General features: G+C 50.3%; 1 protein-coding gene across 4 annotated transcripts in view; it reads right to left on the bottom strand.

The window, feature by feature from the left end:
• Positions 1–4,318: 4,318 nt before the first annotated feature.
• Positions 4,319–23,552, bottom strand: part of LOC146270855 (phosphatase and actin regulator 1-like) — a 39,637-nt gene continuing 20,403 nt past the window's right edge. For 2 of the 4 annotated variants that reach the window (XM_084707169.1, XM_084707167.1), the window contains exons 3-12: positions 20,789–20,869; positions 17,841–18,044; positions 16,544–16,916; positions 14,809–15,002; positions 14,506–14,662; positions 11,509–11,579; positions 9,903–9,964; positions 8,876–9,020; positions 7,466–7,538; positions 4,319–7,243 (exon numbers count right to left, since the gene is read on the bottom strand). In XM_084707169.1, coding sequence (XP_084563295.1) covers positions 7,228–7,243; positions 7,466–7,538; positions 8,876–9,020; positions 9,903–9,964; positions 11,509–11,579; positions 14,506–14,662; positions 14,809–15,002; positions 16,544–16,916; positions 17,841–18,044; positions 20,789–20,869 — 1,376 coding nt within the window. In that variant the 3' untranslated portion in view covers positions 4,319–7,227. The remainder of the gene's footprint in view (positions 7,244–7,465; positions 7,539–8,875; positions 9,021–9,902; positions 9,965–11,508; positions 11,580–14,505; positions 14,663–14,808; positions 15,003–16,543; positions 16,917–17,840; positions 18,045–20,788; positions 20,870–23,552) is intronic. The other 2 variants (XM_084707170.1, XM_084707168.1) reach the window with 1 other exon arrangement.

Genomic DNA, 23,552 nt, shown 5'->3' with positions numbered 1-23,552 from the left:
TACAGTTATTTGACTCTATGGGTTAAATCAGAGCAAGAATGTTCAAAGTAAGGTTAAATTAAATTTGCATTTAATAGCATTGCAAATGAATGACAAGGCAAACAAAATGAAGGCTTTAAATCAGCAAATCATGATTGTTAATCAGGGAGAGAAAGCAAGAGGTGAGGAAGGAGAAGGAGTAGGACAAGCCAGAACTGAGGAGAAGGTCTCAGGAGATCAAAAATCCACAGAACAATGCTTCACATTTCCATTTATGCACAAGAACAACCAATCAGACCACATCTTGACCCTTACTTATCAACATATGGCTAGCAATGCGACAGTAAGTTACGCAATGTTGTGTGATACGCGTCAAGTAGAAACTCTTCCGATTTTCCTAATGCCGGTCAAACGGCCGCAGCATGATGCAAAAAAATTAAGATCAGATGGCTCAGCCGTTAGGGATTCGGGCTATTAATCAGAAGGTTGTTGGTTCGATTCCTGGTTGTGCCAAATGACGTTGTGTCCTTGGGCAAGGCACTTCACCCTACTTGCCTTGGGGAGAATGTCCCTGTACTTACTGTAAGTCGCTCTGAATAAGAGCGTCTGCTAAATGACTAAATGGATTGTAAATGTAAAAATAATAATGATAATACACGGCCGTGGGCCGGTCTGCGTTTCAAAGTCCCGGACTGTTGTTCAGTCCCAGTCCAGACCTGGATAGGATGATACCAGCCTTACACAATGATACTGGTGTCTCCTGGTCTGTCCTCCCCTTCCGCATTTCCTCTCCCTCTCTCCATTCTTCCATGTCTCTTCTTATGTCATCCACAGGGGTCTTTTGCTAACCTCCTCTCCCAGGTGTGGGACGAGATGATGGACACAAATGTGTTCCGTGACATATACACCGGGTGAACACCGTCATTCAACATGAGGCAGACCTTCTGAGCCTCCTTCTATAAGAATCAGATCACCATATGTTGTTGTGGTGGAGAACATCACTTCTTCTGTCTCACACCGATGTTCTGTGACTGTGTGTGTGTATGGCAGGCATGTGGTGGTGGGGGGGGGGGCAGAGACAGAGGAAGGAGCAGAACGTTGACCCCACATTTTGACTCATGCACCCATTCATACAGACACTCACACACTTTAAAACACACTCTCGTAGAAACACACACAGGTGTAGAAGGGCCCAGACTACCACCTGCTGTAGGAGGGCCCAGACTACCACCTGCTGTAGGAGGGCCTAGACTACCACCTGCTGTAGGAGGGCCCAGACTACCACGTGCTGTAGGAGGGCCTAGACTACCACCTGCTGTAGGAGGGCCTAGACTACCACGTACTGTAGGAGGGCCTAGACTACCACCTGCTGTAGGAGGGCCCAGACTACCACCTGCTGTAGGAGGGCCCAGACTACCACCTGCTGTAGGAGGGCCCAGACTACCACCTGCTGTAGGAGGGCCTAGACTACCACCTGCTGTAGGAGGGCCTAGACTACCACCTGCTGTAGGAGGGCCCAGACTACCACGTGCTGTAGGAGGACCCAGACTACCACCTGCTGTAGGAGGGCCCAGACTACCACCTGCTGTAGGAGGGCCCAGACTACCACCTGCTGTAGGAGGGCCCAGACTACCACCTGCTGTAGGAGGGCCCAGACTACCACCTGCTGTAGGAGGGCCCAGACTACCACCTGTTGTAGGAGGGCCCAGACTACCACGTGCTGTAGGAGGGCCTAGACTACCACGTGCTGTAGGAGGGCCCAGACTACCACGTACTGTAGCAGGGCCCAGACTACCACCTGCTGTAGGAGGGCCCTAGACTACCACCTGCTGTAGGAGGGCCCAGACTACCACGTGCTGTAGGAGGGCCCTAGACTACCACCTGCTGTAGGAGGGCCCAGACTACCACGTGCTGTAGGAGGGCCCAGACTACCACGTACTGTAGCAGGGCCCGGGCGCTGGCACCTTGTCTAGTCTGAGGGGTGGCAGGACACACACACAGGATTCACACAGACGCACGCATGTTTGTGTGAGGGTGTGTGTTTGCGTGTTCCTATGAGTGAGAAAGGGTTGTGCATCCTAGTGTCCAAGTCTCACCAGTGTAACAAATCTTCAATGGGGACAGGAGGACACCAGTGGAACAGTCCAGTAGATACAGCCGTAAGAAGTGGGCTGTTAGCTTTGGTGGAGGTCTTACCCTGGCTAAACTCAGGACAATGGCACGGCCTCATCTCGTAGGGCTCACTAATCTCACTGTGACACCTCTCACAATATATACAGGCTCTGGCGAACACACACAAGCACACAAAAGTAGAGATGTGATATATCCTGGCAGTGAGCTAAAAGTGTGGGCGTGTGTGTTTGTGTACCTAAACACTGTGCTCGAGTCCTCTGTGTCTCTGTCACCGGGGATCAGACAGGCTAATGCTGTCTGCATCTCCAAGGTTATAGAGGTTGACACACATAGCCAGGCTGTCCTCTCTCCAACACATTCACACCAAGACAATCACGTCTCAAGTGCAACTTGGTTCACAAATGTCAAAGGTCTCATCCTTTAGGGTCTCTCATCTTCTCAGACACAAACACACACGTGTCTCTGCGTTTGTGTGAACAAAGCAAAGCGACCATGGCTCTCTGCTGGTCGTCCCTCATCACATAGCACATGTACAAGGTGACCTGGTGGTCATATACATATATACAGTATCATTGTGATTTGTAAAGTTCAGGAAGTACGTAGGAGGGCAGAGCCAGGCTAAAGAAAGGTAAGGGTGGGGCTGAAAAATTAAGAGACAAAAAGACCTTCACTAGACAAGGTTTTACCAATTGAAAAACGGCTTTGTTTATTTTATATGAAGCTCAAAAAACTATTTTGCACTCAAATAAAGGCCAAAAAATGTCGCTTGCGCACGTTGCACGCTCGCATTAAGTCGGGACATCCGTAACTAGCATCACATCAAACACAGAATGATGCATTGGCTGGGCAGCTGTGGCGGCACATACGGGGGCGGTTCCGGTGAGCCGGTCTGGATCAAAGTCCAGGTCCTATTTTTACTTCTAGCCCGTCCCTGCCAAGCCCGGATCAACCACCCTCAACCAGCTGTTTAGGGACAGATACAGAGCAGAGAACCACCACCTCTGAATATGTGTTACATTGTGATGCTGCTGTTGCGTTATTGGTAGGCTATTGAGTTATATGTTTGGTAATTTTCGGGGTGGGGCATCATAAAGGAATAAGGTCTATGCTTAGGGCACCACCATGGCTAGCAGCGGCTTATAATGCCGATATTATTTTAGTATAGAATATTTGGCACGTATATTACAAAACAGGTAGAACAAGAGATATGTTTAAACGCTCAAAACAAGTTACGATGGTGCCCCCCCCACCAAAACAAATACACACTCAACTTCACCAAGCTCGCTGTGGGTACCCTTCCTTATCTCAGTGGCTTGACGAACTTTGACAGTTGGCTAAGTCAACTTTTCTGAAATGGGTTTAAAAAGACAACAGGAGTCAGGGGAAGAAAAAAAGAAAGAGACTGCGAGATGGTGCCCGTGCATCCCTTTCAGGTAAATCCAGCCTTGTTGCCCAGGGCACAGACAATTGTTAATCCGGCCCTGCTCCCACCCACAGAACAAAATGATTTGGGGATTCTTTTGTTTGTTTTGCTATTGGGAGGCTAAATATGCATACATGAATGGCATGGAGTATTCATGGACGGAACTATTTCTGGGTTTTCAACATTAAGTAATCCTTGTACTGTATTGTGTGTTGTCTTTGTGTGGCAAGGTATGCTGTTTATGTAGTATTTTATGATGGAGTGAATGTGTTTTAATACCTGTCTACAAATTCCCCCTAGCGGGATCAATAATATTGACTTGACCATCATGGACAAAAGTATTGGGACACCTGACCATCACACCTAAATGAGTTCATTTTATGCCTCAACACAAAATTAAAGGCAATATCATGGAGTTGTAACATATTGACTTGTGTTATTGCCCCCATGTGGCTATAACAGCTGCCTGTTCTGGGAAGGCTGTCTACGAGAGTTTAGAGCGTCTGTGGGACTTGATGCCCATTCACCCACAAAAGCATGAGGGAGTTTGGGCACTGCTGTTGGGTGCCCAAACTTCCGATAACTGCTCATCTTGCAGTGTAGCAACCTGTTTAGCGATGGCAAAACAGTAGTATTTGGGTGTAATAAACCTTTCAACCTAAAAGTAGTTCGTATTCGGTGGACTACTGGTTCCTGTGCAGTTGTCCGGTAAACAGAGATTACCTACCGCCATTGCCGTCAAATAAATAAAAACATTATGTCTGGAAATAATTGACAACAGTGAAGCATGAATGTTGGAAAAATCCTTTTAGTAAGATTTCATTGACATAAACAAACCATTCTACCTGTTACATGCATTTGTCCACCTGCGCAAAGTAAGTACATGACAGGTAATGAGACATCAGGTGAGCAGCATCTTCAGATGATATTCCACTGGTGTCATGCTGCTGGCATCCAGGCCATGGGCACTAACCTGACACAGGGGAACATGTAAAAATGTCCACAACATTGTACTCGTGTCCGTTTTAAACTTCGATTCCCAAAATGCCTGGATTAGAACTTAGAAGAATCAAATGACTATGTTGTGACATGTTCATGGTAATCACAATGAATTGTCACCATCGGTGTCTTGTATTTGATGTATTTACAGAAGAAGCCTTGAAAAATGTCATTGTGACAGAGCTGTGCTTCTCCGTATTGCTTGTTTTGGGGTGTGTGTGTGTGTGTGTGTGTGGGGGGGGGGGGGGGTGAAAGCTATTTAATTTTTAGCATCATATTGTTGCTTCTCTCACACATGTATTCACACTCAACATGGTTTCCCCTTTTCATAAAAGGTTCAATAGTCAGCTACAATTCCTGGGCAGGCACAACGCACCCAGCAGCATTTAATGGTCATATTGCCATGGTTACAGAAACAACATGGCAGATGAATGACAGACAGACACAAATATAGGATATTTAATGTCAGTTCACAACGAAATCATTTAGTGAAAAAAATCTGGCCTTGATCAATTACAATACCACCAATTTAAAAACGTAAGTGTTTGAAGGTAAATGTATTTGATTTGACTCAAAAGTTAACCAGGACTTGTAGGACTGGTCCACTGGTTTTGCACTGGGTAAAAAGTGAACCGAAAGCATGATTTGAGTTCAGATTTTTAGCAACGTACATATCTGGAAAAATACATGGCATTCATTGACTTGAATGGATCTGTCAACTAAAAAAGGTTTTATTGCTGAATTAGTATTCAGTGATTCCAACACAACATTCCCTCATGCCGGCTTGAAAAAATGAGGGGCTGACATTTGGCTCTTTACAACATGGAGCAATACAGTACCAATACTTTAGCATCTTAACACCTGTGCTCAAAATCAACGGATGACATGCTGGATTCAGAAGTAAGCCAGTTGAAGCATGAAGCACGTCACCTCCCCCTCATTTCCAAATAGCTCTTTAAATGTATAGGTGGCCTAATCAATCCAAGTCACTGGGACTCTGTAAGAACCTGTGTATTAAGCATTGTACCGCTTCAAACCGTAAGAACCTCTATATAAACGTGAAACCAAAACGTGCCAAACAAGGTACTAAACCATATTCTACTGGATTGCCCCTGCAATCATTCAAGAGACCAAACGAGGGGATTTAGCACTGTGCAGAAGCAGCTGTACCCACATGTAGGAGGCAGATGACCCTTACTCACTTACATAGCTTAAACATCATATTGCTAATTTACATTAAAAAAAGTGATGAATTGACAGAACAGCAATGGCCATAGTGAAACAAACCTCAGTTAAAAAATTAAAATAAAATAAAAACATGGGTCAGAAATTCTATTAGTCAAGCTTGCATGATATGCTGACTTTCGTACTACAGAATGGCCAATAGTTACTTGGATTTTACACAACAGGAGTAAAGGAAAAATATTTTATAAAATGTTCATTCTTGATAAAGACTTGTTCTTTCGAAAAATACAGAGACCAGGAATGAGAACTTTTCAAACGTCAAAAGTACAGTGTGCAACAGTGCTTCAGTAAGTGGACGGTATGTAAAAAAATAAAAATAAAAAAGGAAATTACGTCCCTGGATGTTTCAAGCCTCAGCCTGCCTCAGGACGCCCTGTCTTAGTCACAGTCTGTGACACCCTCGAAGCCACAGAACCCACCCCTTTCAAATCAAAGTAGGGCTGATAAAAGCAAGTGCAAAACAAATACAAATCACATTGAAAAAAAACGACAACAAAGCTGTGACATGAAAGCAGCAGTGCACGTTTGCCAGATGGAGCTTCTACCAAAGCCCCCACATGAAATGTTATATCGACCGTTTGCATCTTTAAACGCTTTCTATAGGATTTGTACCTCAGTATAAACAATATGTACATGTTGGAGAGGGCAAACAACGTCTACCGTCTCTAATTCACAGTTAGCAACAGATATCAACACAGTCGTCATAGAAGAGAATTGCACATCTTGGGGGATGAAAGTTGGGATGAGACTATGTAGCAGTGACACAGAGGGAACCCCAGGGGGAGCTGTGGAGTCGGGAAAACGAGCAGAGGAGGACATTGCACATGACTGGTGCCGTGGCCCTTTCCCTCTCCTTTCACCCATAGATAAAACAACAACAGATGGCAAATCGAACAGCAGCAGGCCCTTAAACAGCCGACTACGGTTGCCGAGACCCTAGTCCAACGCGGACCCACTCCACGTCCTCAGCAGGTCCACGGACTGAGGCGCCGAGGACGACCAGACGTCCACAGGCGGTGATCCCTGATGGCTCGCCCGTGACGCCGGAGATGGGGCGAGGCGGCGGGCGATGCGGGTAGCGGCCGTCTCGACGCCGAGGTCACCGAGCGCCTGCCCCGAGAGCTCAGCTGCTAGGAGGGAGGACAGGGGAGCGGAGGGCTCGCTTGTTCCACCGAGGGGGACGAGAGAACACGAGGTGTGGAAGTGTGCGAGGAACGAGTTAACGTGCTACTACGGCATCGGAGAGGGCGTCTGTTTACACCCTCGGGAGAGGCGGAGGGGGGGGGGGGGCGGGGCGCAGAACCAACTCAGTTGCATGGGTCTTGGAAAAAAAGGCATTTGAGTAAGTACATGGCCTTGTCGTAGAAACGGGCACGGTGAACTGTCCAGCACTTGTGGTTCTGGGAGAAGGAGCACCCCGGGCTGGTGGCTCCCGAGACAGTGGTGGTCTACGGCCTGTGAAACCTAGAGAGAACGGACAACCCAACAAAAGCGGTGTCAAACAAGGCCTCAATGTACCGTCAACTGTCATGAAACACAATATCAAATGTCCAAACTTGTTTCAAATCGAAACGGGGTTGGTAGCGAGTTCCCGTGCTGCGTTCCTACGGGAAGGTCGAACGAGGCCTCTCCGCAGAGCGTCCCTCCGTACGGACGCGCGTTCAAACCGGGCGCGCGCCGCCTCACCTGGTTAAATGGCGACTGGACTCGTGCACTTCCATCTCGTTGCTCTTGAAGTCGTTCAGTTCCTTCCGTATGGCTGCCTGCAGAGGGGAAAGGGAACGAGAAAGTGAGAAGTGGTGGGGGGGGGGGGGGGGGGGCCGAGGGACGGAGCTAGCGCATAAACAAACCGCAACCCCCCCCCCCCGCGTCTCGCTCCGAGGCCTTTCGGAGCTCTTCATGCATCATTTACCAGCGTCACGAGGGAAGCTGTTCCATTCTCTTTCAAAGACTGCAGCCTCCCCTTCTCTCTCTCACCTCCTCACCTCCAAACAATTCCTCTTCCGTGTACATCACCCGAGTTTGTTGATATATTTGGTACCTTCGGTCGCTTTTGATATTCACGGGGATGTTAAAAAAGGGAATGAATGGACGCCAAAGGGTGTTGTGGTTTGCTCCCTCTGCTGGACGTCACGTTCATCCCACAGTGCCGACCAAACAATCACCCCCAGCAAAGGTGGGCGCGTGAAACGGTTGACGCGACGCTGGTTCCGCGGAGTGAGCCCGACTGCGGACGACGCCAGCTCGAGATGCTGACCCTCGGACGCAGACGTCAGCCTCGGAAGGCGAGCGGCATTAGAGAGAGGCCTCGGCCGAAGGGTCCTGGGGCCTCCGTCTGCCCGTTACGCAACGGAGGAGGGGGGGGGGGGGGGGGGGTGAGTTGGGCGTTGTGTAACCGCTCTCTCACGTGGGCCGTGGTCAGGTGTGACCCGGCGCGGTCCGCAGTCTGCCTGCCTGCCGTCCCTGACGTCAAAGCCGAGAGAGAAAGACGAGGGGGGGGGGGGGGGGGGCGAGAGTCGCGAAGGAGGGAGGGCGCCGTCTCCCAGATAGATGGACCTCATTAGACGCAGGCTGCAGAGGCAGGCAGGAAGGCTCGGGGGAGGGGGGGTACTTACAGAGCGGTAAACAGATAGATGGGTGAATAACAGAATTCAGAAAGAAGTAATGCTGAAACAAAACAGCTGAGGCGGAGCAGCCAGAGAGGAGAGCGGAGCGCGTCCTTCCGGCGCTTTGCCTCCGAGCAGCGGCCCTGCCGCCTCGCGGAGTTCCAGCAGCAGTCCGGGCTGTTCCAGGTAGCGGAGGTCTCGCCGTGCTCCTGACAGAGAGAGGGCACGCCACAGCTGCAGTGGTGGTACAACGTAGGAATCCAACCCATTCGCCCACATCACCCTCTGACGCGATGGCGGGAAATCAATGAAGCCGGTGCTGGCGGTGAATATTTCGACCTCTGGATGTGCTGCATACCAGGAGCAGTCTCAGTGAGGAGGAGGCCTCGTGCAGTAAAGGTTAACCCTCCACCCTCCCCTCCACCATCACCTGACCCAGGCCCAAGTGGGTGGAACACTGTGTGAGGGAGAACAAGTGGAGGGGGGGTACTTGCCTTGTCGGCAGCGGTGAGCCGGGTCCAGGGTTTGTCGGCTCGCCGGTCGTAGTCCTGGGCGTCGGACACGTCCACGTAGTCGCTGAAGCGGATCAGGATCTTTGCCTGCCTCAGCTCCTCCACCGTGGGCCTCTGGCTCAGCTGGGGGAGAGGAGAGATGAGACGGTCAGGAGGGGAGAGGAGAGGGGGTCAGGAGGAGAGAGGAGAGGGGGTCAGGAGGAGAGAGGGTCAGGAGGAGAGAGAAGGGGTCAGGAGGAGAGAGGAGAGGGGGTCAGGAGGAGAGAGGAGAAGGGGTCAGGAGGAGAGAGGAGAAGGGGTCCGGAGGAGAGAGGAGAAGGGGTCCGGAGGAGAGAGGGTCAGGAGGAGAGAGGGTCCGGAGGAGAGAGGGTCCGGAGGAGAGAGGGTCCGGAGGAGAGAGAAGGGGTCAGGAGGAGAGAGGAGAAGGGGTCCGGAGGAGAGAGGGTCAGGAGGAGAGAGGGTCAGGAGGAGAGAGGAGGGTTGTGGCTCGCTTCCATGTGAATAATCAAGGATGGGGGGTTGAGTCAGGATGGAGGCTGGCGTGTGTGAACGGGCTCTGAGTCGGGTGCACGGTGACGCTGAGTCACAGGACCATGGAGGCTTGTGTGTCTGTGTGTGTTCAGCCAGCACCCAGCAGGTGAGGGGAACGTGCTGCTAGGCAATCTGAGGTGAGAGGAACAGGCGCCGTTTCAGGGTGTGTGTGTGTGTGTGTGTGTGGTGAAGGTGGTGTGGGGGTCTGGCGTCATCTTCTCTGGAAGGGCCAAGGACATCGGTCCCCCCCACCCCCCCTCCATGGGAGGCTGAGGGAAAATGGAGTATGGAGAAATGCCACTGATTTCACACATTCCTCCACTTCCAAGCCTGCTGAGTCATCGTTCTGGCGTTTGTGCACCCCCCCCACGTCACCTTCCAGAACAGCAGCAGGGGTCTGCAGGTTGTTGGCCTTGTGGTTGGAGAACGAGGAGGACGGGGGGGTGCGGGGGGCAGGGTGTTTGAAAGGCTTACCTTCCGCGTCAGCCTTCGCTTAATCTCCCTCTTCTCCTCCAGCTCCTCCTGCTCGTTCCGGGCTGTGGAGACAGGAGAGGGGGTCAGGAGGAGACGGGGGAGGGACACCTGTAGGAAAGTGGCTGAGCACTACCAAGGAGGAACTACATTTGCATGATGGAGGTGCATTAACATGCAGTGCACACACTCCCCTCGTATTCCATGCCCCTGCATTTCGTAAGGCCTCAAACTGTTTGTCCTTACAGCCTGTTTTGGGAGGATTGTTCGCATTGCTAATTTGATTTAGATTTTTAAAATGTAATTTCAGGATTCAAAATAGCTCTGTTTTAGGAAGAATGGGGTTCAGATTCAACGTCGTAGCCAGTTTTATTCAGACAAAATGATTCCACGTCACCAGAGTCCTACTAGCCAAACAGCTACTGGCTACACTCCAAGCTAATTATAAGACAAGGACCCTCTCAATTGTAAAAAAAAAAAAAAAAAAACAACCACATTGCCTTCTTCTGAGAATTCGTCAGTGGCTGAAACTCCAACTAGGAGAGCAGCTACCTGACCTTGACAGAAATGTGCATCATGTATTCTCGTACCCGGTTCTCGTTTCTCCCCCCCTGCTCTGCCAGCTGAAACAGGATGCGTCTCTGGGACATGTGCTGCTGCTGCCTAATCAGTGTTTGAGGGCAGTCTCACACTGCTAGCTCTCTGATAGAGGGGGGAGGCTGATGCATCTCTGCAGGACGAGTGGGGCAGGAACGTGTAACAGGCCTCCCCCCCACAGCTCCTGTAACAGGCCTCCCCCCCACAGCTCCTGTAACAGGCCTCCCCCCCACAGCTCCTGTAACAGGCCTCCCCCCCACAGCTCCTGTAACAGGCCTCCCCCCCCACAGCTCCTGTAACAGGCCTCCCCCCCCCACAGCTCCTGTAACAGGCCTCCCCCCCACAGCTCCTGTAACAGGCCTCCCCCCCCCACAGCTCCTGTAACAGGCCTCCCCCCCACAGCTCCTGTAACAGGCCTCCCCCCCACAGCTCCTGTAACAGGCCTCCCCCCCACAGCTCCTGTAACAGGCCTCCCCCCCACAGCTCCTGTAACAGGCCTCCCCCCCACAGCTCCTGTAACAGGCCTCCCCCCCACAGCTCCTGTAACAGGCCTCCCCCCCACAGCTCCTGTAACAGGCCTCCCCCCCACAGCTCCTGTAACAGGCCTCCCCCCACAGCTCCTGTAACAGGCCTCCCCCCACAGCTCCTGTAACAGGCCTCCCCCCCACAGCTCCTGTAACAGGCCTCCCCCCCACAGCTCCTGTAACAGGCCTCCCCCCCACAGCTCCTGTAACAGGCCTCCCCCCCACAGTTCCTGTAACAGGCCTCCCCCCCACAGCTCCTGTAACAGGCCTCCCCCACACAGCTCCTGTAACAGCCTGCGTTGGCTACATGCTAGCACACAGACTAGTGCAGATATGGAGGAACGCTGACTACGTGGAGGGCCCAAGTGAGACCCAGTTGACACTTTGACTATGGTGAGATCATAGCCTCATAGATCATGGTCAAATCAAGTCAAACTCAAACAGTGTGTGCTCATGTGTAAAGGGAGTAGTAGATTTGGGGTACATACTGGATGTGTACTCACGTTTCAGGATGTTCCTCTGCTCCAGCTCCTCGGCCGTGGGCCTCTGACTCAACCGCCTGCAGAGGGAACACACCCGTTACGTCTCGACACCAACCCCGGGTGCCCTCCCCTTCATACACTCTCCTCACCACTGACAACACACTCACTTTCACCCTACGAACTCGGACACTGGATCTTGTCCGAATCTCAGAACAGAACACAGAATCCCAGCAACAACAAAAAAAAATATATATATATATATATATATATATATTATCTTACAAGTCCAAGTAGCTCTGGGCTAGCATGGTCAGTCAGGGTGCGTTTGGGAGAGGAGGAACAGGAAGCAGGGCCGGTTTCTCTTCCTCCGCGTCTAGCCCCTTAGTCACACGGTCTGACACACAGCTCCCGTGACAACACAGTGACAGACGGGCATGAGCTGAAACCTCCCAACACGGGGGAGGTGTGTGTGTGTGTGTGTGTGTGTGTGTGTGTGGGGTCACGCCGAAAAACCTGCATCTTGAGCATTGACCAAAAACATCGGAATCGACTTGATACAAACAAAAAAAGGGGGCCCGTTTCTTTGAAATGCTGAAATTCCCATTTCACAGGTCCCACCTCCCGTGACATTGCCACGACCTCAAAAAGCGCGAGGACTACAAATCCTGCTAGGTTCTGGTGACAGATGGCCCCTCCATTTTCCTACCCTCTTCCCTGAGCGAGGGCGTGAGAGACGGAGGAGAAGAGGAAAACACTTGGATGGTCAGCAGAAGGCCAACATGGTCCATTCCCCGACCTCCGACCCCCTTCCCTCTGGCCAAGTGACCGGTGCACACATGCCCTCTGGGAGCGCCGCAGTCCCTGGAGGGCAGAGAGAACGCTAAAAGAAGCCACCCAGTCTCTCACAGGAGGTACCTACACACCCGCAAGCGAGCGAGACAGACAGACATAGAGAGGCAAAGAGAGGGGGATGGAGAGAGCCAAGGGAAATATGACGGCTTGACGAAAAGGAAAATTGCTTAAGCAAGTGCGCGTCAGGGCACGTGCAGAACAGAGACGGAGAAAGACATCCTCTAGCCGTCAGCACCTTTCCTGTTCCCTGTCAAACGACAACGCCAAATGCCATTCGGACAAGGTCATTTGAAACGCCTTCGCTGTCCTTCCAGACTTCCTGTGTGCTCTTGCAGCATTAGTGACTGATGACCTGCTCTCTGAACCAGAGAGCCGCACAGTCCGGCTCCAGTCAGGGCGCGCTCTCAGCTTACACAAGCTACAGCCCTGTCACTCCCTCCTCTCGTCTCCCACTTGGAAGCACCCATCCGGAGGGAGGGAGAAACTGGGGAGGGAGGGAGGGGGGGGTCCAAGCCAGGGATGATCTACGTACTGTAACAGGTCACAGGAACAAATCCGGTCCAGGCAAGATAAGAGGGTTGGGTTTGTTTATTTCCAGAAGCAGATGACAGCACAGTCCTTCTCCCAGGACCCCGAGGACAAACGGAACAAAAAGTACAAAAAGAAAACCACCTCGTAAAAGGGAACCAAAATTGGGGTGGATGGACAAAAGACAATAGTCCAGCACTCCCTCCAATCTAACGCGTCTCGACTCTCACGCCTCTTCCGGTCATCTACGCTCTCCCAACCAGAATCCTCAGACACGATATGGGTCTCAGTTAATCACCCCCAACCTGCTTCAGGCGTGTGTCATTAGTCCTATCCACCTTCAATTAGGCAGACTGGAGCTCGGTGGGTCTGGGCTATTCCTCCACCTGCTGGCCACATATGGTCCCAGGTCCCCTTGGAGGGACACTATGTCACAGTACACATGCATGCACAGCTCGAGTTCACCACAACGTGACCTCAGGTAATCTAACTAACCATTTCCAGAACACCATCACCATCATCATCATCATCACAGCCATTCTCCTTATGTACGACCTGCCTGCCAGTCAGAGCCTTTTCAAGTGCCAAGGCCGCAACCATAATGGTATTATACAACTAAATTAAACATGTCCTCTATGCTGCCAAATATGTTGGAACAGGTGTGGAGCATCTACCGTCTCTTCATCCTCTTCTCCCCCCTCTGGGGTGGAGAGAGAAGATTCCAGAGTCCTCCAGCAGGTTTGTCCACATCATCTCTGATTGGAAGTCCTCGCTGTATGGGAGGCCCATGCTCCCAGTGGCGGGTGTGAGAGGAGGATTCCACCGGTGGGTGGAATTCTCTCTCCCCACCCCCCCCGGAGGTGATGCTCCATTGGATCGCCCTCCTTGCCTTCGCCTCTTACCCGTAGCCCCCCCTGCAACCTCATCCTCACCCCCAACCCTTCAGCCCGAGCACAGAGGCAGATTTGCCACCGGGTCATTAAAGGCCAGTGCAACCCATTTGGTTTTGCGTGGCGCTGCTATTGCAGCTGTGTGTGTGTGTGTGTGTGATCCGTCAGTATGGTCGGCCTAGTGTGTTGTTGGTGCTGTGTGGAGGAGTGGGGTGATAATGGATTGGCACATATCGCCGTGGTGATTCAGTGAGCGAGGGAGGACAGCAGGCAGTGGGAAGGAGAGAGAGAGAGAGATGATGTGGAGCTGAAATGAGGTCAGCTCAGCTTTCTTTCTCTCTGAGATGGAGGGCTAATCTTTTGCAGACATTTAAAACAATCAAAATGATGAGTGCGTGTTCCTCCCACCTCCCTCCCCCCTCCGTTTTCACCGGTCGAGTTTACTTTTGCTTTTAAGAGCTAGATGGACAGAGAAGCTCTTGAGTTATGCTTGGCAGAATATCAGACTGTCTTCAACAAAGTGGGTCAACGCCTCATACTGGCGTTCTGAACAATTTTCACCGTTGATTTTCACAGTCCGGTGATAAAACGTTTGAGCGCTGACAAGTGGGGAAAGAAGTCAGTTGGATCCCATCTAATCATCCATTTTCTCGGATCCATTTCTCCATATACACAGTGGAGATTCACACTGAATATCACCCCATATGTGTGTGTGTGTGTGTGTGTGTCTCACCTTGTCAGTTTGGTGCCGATTTGCTGCCTGGACTGGAGTTTCTCCTCGTCTGTCTGCATGGGCAGGATGTTCTTCTCCTCCAGCTCCCTTTTGGACGGACGGTTGCTCAACTTGATGGCCAAAGAGTCCTTCCTCAAGACCTTCAGAGCTAGGGTACCTTTAGGCATGAGGACGCACACGCGCACACACACAGTTTGAGCATGTGGCAGATGTTGGATTTGGGCATAGATGGCGACAAATGTCACCTTGAAAAGACATGCACTCTACTGTGCGCATGTGCGCGTGCCCCAGACGACCTCTTACTTGTAAACAGAGAGTCGTCGTCCTCCTCGTCGTCGTCCTCCTCGTCCTCATCATCCTCGTCCTTGTACATGCTGGGCAGGTCCTCGTAGTCGGACTCGTTTGGCATGTTCTCCTTGTCGTCGTCGCAGTCGATGATCACAGAGGGGGCCTGTCTGCTGTCCAGCAGACTACACTGACCAGCATGCAACACTGAGCTAGGAGGCAGAGGGCAAGGGGCGCTGGTTGAATCCAAGTTGGCAGTCATTCAGCCCAAGTCTGTCCTTTGGACATTTTTACACAAGATATTACTGTAAATAAAATGAAATAACAAAAGCCCTGGTGTTACTGTAGCAATAGTAAGGTTTTGTGGGTCACTGTGGGGAAAAAAAATTAATTCACTGCACAGTTGGGGGAGAGAGCTGAAATGAGTCAGCCACTAGCTTGTTTACCTTCTTAAAATGTCACCACTGAAATAGAAGGCATATGTTTGAAGCGTTGGAATTAAACACGATGTGCAGCGTTAAGTAGTCCTAATTTGCACTCTGAGCCCTTTTTGTTTTCATGTTATATACCCTTAAAGAATTTCAAAGCGCAGTATTACCTCACGGAATCGATGCATATGACCGAAAGCAGACTGTCTTTTAATCTGCTGACAATCCAGAGACAAGGGAGAAAGAAATAGGAAGCGTTGGGACCAGGCCGAGTGAGAGAGAGATAGACCAAACACCTTTAAAGAAGATCTTTGCATAATTATAGGCATTGCCATGTTCAAAGATATAGCTCGATATTCATTTTTGTATTCTAATGTCTGAGAGCTCTAAATGGAAGCAAAGTAGTCTGTTAATTAGGTCAGGATCCTGCAGTCATTTTAAAGTGGGAGAGGGATCAACCTATCAGAGGAACCCGCTGGCGTCAAGCTGAGACTACCCACAAGCCCCTGCTGGGAAGAACGATGGGGGGGCCGCGCTGTCCACCCTCGGAAACATGCAACGTACTCAGACTGCTGCGAAGCCTGAGAGGGAACAGGAAGGAGTGAGTGTGTGTGTGAGTGTGTGTGTGTGGAACACCTGCTGGAAGGCTGGATTCATCATTACACAAGCTACCCAAACTAAGTGGTGTTTGAATTCTAAGCTACCTTACCAATGAGCTTTCCATCCTTCATATGGGCTCGGGTTAGTCTCAGGTCTTGCCATTTCAGTCCAGATTTGAGCAAGATGCAGCTTTCAAATGTTTTCTGCTACTGCATCAGCCTTCGATCGTCAGGCTCAATAATACATGATGCGTTTCTATTTTGACAGTCATCGAGGCATGACATTCTATTTTGACAGTCATTGAGGCAGCCCAGTTTCATCTCGGCCCTGATTGCATAACCTCCAGTCCATGTGGCAGAGGCCAGTGTGTGATGGAGGCCAGCTGTGGGCAATGCGTGCCAGGCCGGTTCCTGGAGGGGGAGCCCACTCCACACAGCCTGTCAAACGAGGTCAGGCTGCCTGCCGGGGGAGGACCCGGGCGAGACGGGTCACACCTCCACAAGCAGGGCCGCATGGCGCTGCCAGCCTTGGCCTCCTTTGCCAGCACGGCCTCAATAACATCCCCCCACCCCCGACTAACAGTTGCACGGCAGGCGGCGTGATCCAGACACATGGAAAGGGGGTTAACCAAACCTGGCAACCCGTTTTGCTATTCCAACGGCTAGGGGCCGTGCTCGGTTTCCAATAGGTTGTTAAGGATGAGACCCTGCCTCACCCTGGCTCACCTCTCAAACCTCTGCATGGAGAGCGCCAGCGTCTTGTTGAGCTCCTCGATGATGCGGCTGGGGCCGTGCATGCTGCCGTACTGCAGCTGGAGCGGGTGGCCATGGTGGCCCCCCTGGTGGCCCCCCTGGTGGCTGTGCCCGTGGTGGTGGAGACCTGAGAGGGCAGACAGCTGCGAGGGCAGCAGGGCGATGTGGTGTGGCGGCAGGCCCTGAGGAGGGGGGCACTTCTGGGGGAAGCTGGGAGGGTTGGAGGAGGAGGAGCAGGAGGAGTCCAGCCCCCCAGGAGGCACGCAGATCATCACTTTCTTGGGAGGTAGAGGCGGGGAGAGCTTGCCCCCTGGCATGCAGGGTAGCTTCATGGGCTGGCAGGAGTCTGGGGAGGGGAGAGAGAAGGCTGAATCACTCACTGATTTGTCTGTTCAAGTCACATAGGCCTACACACTATGCTACTTTCTAGGGGCAAAAAAACCCAACTCGCGATTCAGTCTTCTAGCGCTTCCTACATTTCTAAAACCAAATTATATTTTATTTATTTTTAATAACAATGAGTTTACTAAACTGCAAGAAAAACAATAGGCTTTGATGCAGTGGGACCTTTTTCCCACGTAACACGTAACTACCGATCACAGTCAAATAGGAACAAGTAACACTAAACAGCAAACGGGAATCAAATATAAGAGAGTGGAAGAGAGACACAGAGACTGTCATCCTTCACCATTTCAGTAAGTATCATAATGTGCAGGCCTCTCCATCGAGAAGAGTGAGACAAACACACACAGTGACACACAGGAGGACTCCCCTCTCAGACTTGTCCTAGACTTGAATTGAGTGGTGAGGATTAGATCACTGATAACACCACGTCCTGCTGACTGATGGACTGACCGTGATGGACAGACCGTGATGGACAGGGAGTCCAGCTGACCTGACTTGAGGGACTTAATGAGACTAATCTCTCAGCCATCTGCAGGCTCTGACACACACACACACACACACACACACCGACGTGCAGCATATTAGCATTATTTAGCGGACATAACTGAGCCAAATGAAGGAGAGAGAAATATGAGAAGCTCCTCATGTCATGCAGGAAATAAACAATCCATCCATCCAAGGCCTTATGCTTTTACTCAAACCGTCACTTCCTTTTCGTTGCACACTCCTTCAGGCATAACCTGACACACTGCAATCTCCCACAACCAGGGGAAAGCGGTTTGCAGAGATCACTTGATCCTGTTTTAGGATCAATATGACTTGGGGGGGGAGGGGTATTAAACAAAGAAGTGTACCGGGGCCTTACCTGAGCCGTGGTTAGACATCCTGGAGAAGGGCTTCGGGGGGAGGGCAGGGGGCTGCTTGTGGTACAGCAGTGGCTTGGCGGGGGTGTCCTGAATGTCGCCGGGGTAGGCGACAGATTTTTTGGTGGGCGGGACCATGGACGACTTCATGGTGGGGTCCTGAGGGGAGATTCCGCCATCCATGGAGGACCTGAACTCCACGGTGGCTGGAGAGATGGACGGAGAGACACAGGGATGAAAGTTGGGCCTAGCTTGGGGGGGGGGGGGGGGGTAAAGGACACAACGGCAAATGGCATTGGCTGTGTCATTCGGAAGCCGTGAAAACCTAGCAAGGCAAGGCCGCCATTACAGTCCTTAACGCATTTTAAAAAGGAAGTGGCTGATGATTCAGTGAAAGGATAAGCATTGGCTCTTCAAACTCAGTAGCTTTTGATCCAAACAATAAATCCCGGAACAAAGAAGCTGTCTGAAGACTGTCTGTTGCTGCTCGCACGCATCACTCCCATTGGCCTACAGTCTACATTACTTCTCCCGCCTAAACGTGGATGAGAATCACGTCTTTTGGTACTGTATTCCCTCGTCAAGGGATTCAACTGAACGCAAGTCCTGTCCCCCAGTGTGCAAGGGTGAATTAAGCAAAAACATGCCTTCCACCCTCTAAAACACACATTACTCCACAAATCAATAGTCGGCTGGGTGTCTCCCCCCCCCCCCCTCCCCCTGCCGTGACAGCTCCCCTCCCTTTTGCAATACCCCCTAGTCAGAGACAACAGCAGACGAGAATGACTCATTTCGACACAAAAGAAACGTTCAAACAACTGCAGAGTCTTGATAGGTTTTCTTTTGGAGCACTTTCTTGTTGCTTGGCAGATGAGTCAAAGCGGTTTCAGCATGACGGTCGTCGCAGCATGAAGTCCTTAGAGGAGGGGGGCTTCCGGGAACAGAGGCGGACCGGTGTCACAGACAGGGCCGGTGTCTCATTTGGGGACAACAGGAAATCTGCCATCGCACCGTCAGATGAAGGGATTAGCTTTCTGTTCCTTCGAGATAGGAGCAGCAGCAACACAATGTTGACCCAGATGTGGTGCAGTGCAACTTTGAACTAATCTACCTGGGGCCTTCCCACCGAACCGCAAGCATTCGCATCCAATTTGCAACAAACCACCAACACAGGCCTATCGCTTGTTTAGTTGGAATAACCAACTAAACGCCTGTGGAAGGGCGAGTAGATTAGTCTATGAATTTGTTTAACAGTTTGGGCAATTTCACGGAACGCTGTTTTGGGAGGATTTAGACGAACACCCTCATACACGCTAGACATTTTTAAAAGACAGCTTAAAACCTACCGTTTTACCGAAACATTTAAGTAATTTTATCTCAGAAGGGTTTAATACTTGTATTAGTTATATTATTGTTGCTATTTTAAATTAGGACTTTTATCACTTGTATTATTGTTTTTATTGTTTTTATTGATTTTATGTCAAGCACCTTGAGCTACAATTCTTGTATGAAATGTGCTATATAAATAAAGTCTTACTTACTTACTTGATCCTGTGGTATATAGCTAGGGACAGTAACATTGACTGTGGACAACTGTCTCCACGTTCTCCCTCTCAACACCAGGTGTATGCCCACCTCCCAGTCTTCCGACAGCCTGTTTCAATGCACCTTCCAGGCGTGAGCAGGCTGAGGCAGGCACTTGTGTCTGTCAACCGGCACAATCCGATTACGCACCAGTGGCCAATCAGATGGCAGATTAACACATTCTCCATCCTGATCGGATTAATCAATTGCGATTTTTGTTCTTAATCCATTTTTTTCTTCGGAGACGTCAAAGCGAACTGACAGTGATTTAACATTGGGCATGTGACATGGAAGGGCTTTGGATGACTGAGTAACAAGCCTTAAGAAGGTCATTCAGAAGATAGAAGTCATCTTGTTTATTCCCGTGCTCCGACAACACGTTGCCTATTCAAGCTTACCGCCTGATTAACCAAGGCGTTGCCTTTCAAATCGCTGACTAAACCTTTATTTTGAAGGGCGCCCTCCTCCTCCCGTCCTCGTTTTGGTTCTGTCTACTTTTTCAGTACTGGTCCAGAATCGCTCTGCTACATAGTCAGTCATTTCAACATGGGAACATTAACCAGTGGTAAACAACCATGTGACAGGAACTATCTACTAGTTCTACTACTGACGACTATAGGTCACAGGCCCTCGGAGAGTACAGATGTACCGTCCAAGCAAACTGAACTGGAGTACTCCTAAATAAAATGACGCTATGGATGCAGTTCTGAGCTGGTGGATGTACCAGTTGGTAGGGAGGTGGTACCGGAGCAGGGCAGTGCGCTCTGGGAAACTGGAGGCTCTCAAGCCCTGTCTGTCGCCCACCATGAGGGAGCAAGACATTTCGATCACCAGCCACCAGCTCGGCTCCAACTCCCAGGACCACTGACCCGTATCCAGTGTTCTGACGGCAGCCAACAACTTGCCTCCGATAGCCTGACTGCCTGGGGACTGAACTGTTCCTCTCACCATCCCTCTAAAATGACAACTGTAACCTACATGGAAATACACCAGTCTTGTCCAATCGAATTTGATTTGTGTGGCACTTTTTCCTCTACGTGTAATGTCACAGAGGGCTTCACATATGCCCGTAGAACTGCACCTAAACCCCTCTGATCTCGTCTCGATAGATTCAACGATTACAGGGGTGATGCCAAACTACGACACGTTTACTGCATCCACTCCATTCGGTGTGTGCTCGCATGGGTTTGTCCACAACTTGATGGCATGTGAAGTACAGCGGGTCTCGCTCCGTCTCTCTACCCAGCCTTTACATGGTGACGCACAGCAGTTAAGCCACTCTCCGTCTCCATGACAGGTTGAGAATAGTGATGACCGCTTACAGCACGGGGACATATTCGTCGACGCCATCGCATTTCCAGCTCACCTTTTTCAAATATCTCTTTCAGCACCCCTCTCTTGATCAGTTCATCTCGGCTCTGTCTCACCGACATCTTCCTCTCCAAAGCTGTGGGGGAGAGAGAGAGAATTGAATCAAAGCACAAGAATGCATGGCGAGTATTTCCATCAACGTCACATTGGAATCTGAAATGTGGCCGTCAGAAACATGACGGGAAAAAAACCAAGTAGCAGCAAGAAGAGGACACAATGGACGCCATCAGCAGTCCTGACAGTGACAGCACATCAGCGAATGACATCAGTCGGCCTCTCGTCACAGTCGACGAACGTGACTCGAGGGCACGTCATCCAGGTGACACAAGCAATTAGTCAAACGGAGTCAGCTGTTGCTTACCATCAAGGTTAGGGCCTGAAAGATCTCTTGGGGAAGAGGCGCTAGACGAGAAGAGTCGACTACCAACATTTCCCATGATAATGTATTATGTACGAGTAGCCTTGTCCTAAAGCGACAGACTATTTTTAGATTTCAGCAGTTTAGGGACTTAATGTTTTCTCTGGCTGGGCTGGACTAAAGCGGTTCTGAACGTCATGTTAGTGATTTAGAAGAGCCTAACCCTGCAATGGAACCAATTAAGAATGTGAAATGAGGATCGGAGAGAACACTTCGGCACACTGCACAAGACTGTCCCTGCAGGCTTCTTGTGCCTGTTAGGGGGAGATGAAAGATGTGAGCGTGTGTGTGTGTGTGTGTGTAAGCGTGCGTGTGCGTACACCCTTGCCTGCTTTGACAAAAAGAGAGGGATCGGGCCAAAGCTAAAAACACACAACTCCATTGAAAAATGTTGAAAAAAAACTTTTGAAAAGCTTGACCCTTCTATCCCTCCCCGCACAGCAGATTAACACCCAACAGGTCTGTCCCCAGAGGGAACAGCCAGGAGGGATTGTCCAAATGTCACAAACAGTGAGACACCAGCGAACGAAAGCCACCGTTACAAATTTCACAGAGGAGCGAGTTATCCAACCCTCCATTCAGAGTTCCTCCAGATGTTTCAGTATCCATACTTCAAAAGGCTCTCTTCCCCTTCGGGCGCCTGCTTCAGATAGGCTGGGAGCCAGGCTGGCAGCCAGGCATGAGCTGAGCCTCTGACTAGAGACATGCTTTGGGGGAAGGGATGTGAGAATACTAGCCACCCTGCCCTCACCTCACCTCTGCTGGGGCAACTGGGAAACGGGTTAAAAACTCAATTTCCAGTGAAGGAGTTCCAGTGTGGTGCATGGGAAGTGTCTCAGTGTAGAGGTAAAGAAAGAGATAGAGACAGCATGTGTATGTTGTGTGTGGGGTCAGGCTGGGTAGTGACCTTTTGTCCAACATCGTAGAGTCAAATCTCTCACAGTACCGTTTCCGACCAATGGATTGAAGTCCAGTCCCTCTCACATACCTAATGGGAAAATCTTAAAATAATACAGGCCAGAAAAGTAACCTCCCACACTGGTTTTACTTAACCAGAGTTACTGGAAGCTTCCAAGCATTATTGGTGTGGGTGTGCCGGGATGAAGGTGAATATGCAGGAGGGGGAGGAGGTCGATCAATATGTCCCCATTTGGTGAAGCGCAGAGGTGACTTATCACACTGTTCAGAGAAATTTCTAGAACAAGGGCCCTTAAGTACAGGAAGCTACACACACACACACACACACACACAATTGGTGTCTCTTCAGATGATGGCTAAAGTAAAAACCGAATGCATCAATCTGTCTTTACATATTAGATTTAGTCTCGACAACAAAGCCCAAGACCGTCTAAGTGCAACCCACCATGAAGAGCTTCTCACAATTCTGTCACTTTAACTGATGATTGAGGGGAAATTATGCAAAGGCTGTTTATGCGTCTGGCAGGGCAGTAAGATGTCCCGAGATTACATTTCAATTTGAACAAAATGAAAAAGTAATTACAGAAAGGTTTATGACATAACTCTGCTGGCTTTGGGGCATGCAGCCTTGGGATATACAGTTACGCAATGCTACCGTTCAGCCGGTCGGTCCTGTCTCCAGGTTGGACACTCACACGCTGGCCCAGAAAATGGACAGGAAATTGCCACAGTATGCATATTTCATTTGAAAATGGGAGCACTTCAGAAGACAAATTGAAACTGGTATGGACTCCCACTGTCACGGTGGGCCACGCGAGCGGTCTCATTTCGATCAATTTAGCTGTCGGACTTTAACCGTGATGTCATCGGGAGGTCTACAGGAAAGGATCTGTTGTACGACACCGCAGAAAGATGTTCCGATGTTCACGGCAGAGGGAATTAGCTTAGAGTATGCGTGTCCGTGCGTGTGTAGTGACTGAGCCGTCATACTTGCATCACTTGCTAGATGCACCATTTGTACTTCAAAAAGTAGCAGCAACGTTTGAAGTACAAATCCTGCATCTGGCAAGTGCAGCAGACTAACAGTATTACAGTGGTCGACAACCTTGTAAGTCAGCCAGGTTCTCGCGTCTCTGTTGAGATGCTTATTATGCAACACAGTGAGGACAGTGCATTTAGTCGTCTACACACACCAATGGCACACTGCATCCATAAGTAACAAACATTCACAACTCTCCAAAATAGACAACCAATTCAATTGCATTTTTCCGGACATGAGCAAAAAGCCAACACAAATATAGTGCAGCCACTCAGTCATGATCAGTTCCAGAAAGACAGGATTAGAAATTCATCTGAGAACCTCGGCTAAGAGCATATTAAATGAAACTGGCATCTTTGAATACAGGCTGCCCCGACTTGAAAA

The sequence above is a fragment of the Hypomesus nipponensis genome, chromosome 10 (genome assembly GCF_054491055.1).
Source record: "Hypomesus nipponensis isolate SF chromosome 10, ASM5449105v1, whole genome shotgun sequence".
In the NCBI taxonomy this organism is placed as follows: domain Eukaryota; kingdom Metazoa; phylum Chordata; class Actinopteri; order Osmeriformes; family Osmeridae; genus Hypomesus; species Hypomesus nipponensis.
This window is presented reverse-complemented; position numbering and strand designations above follow the sequence as displayed.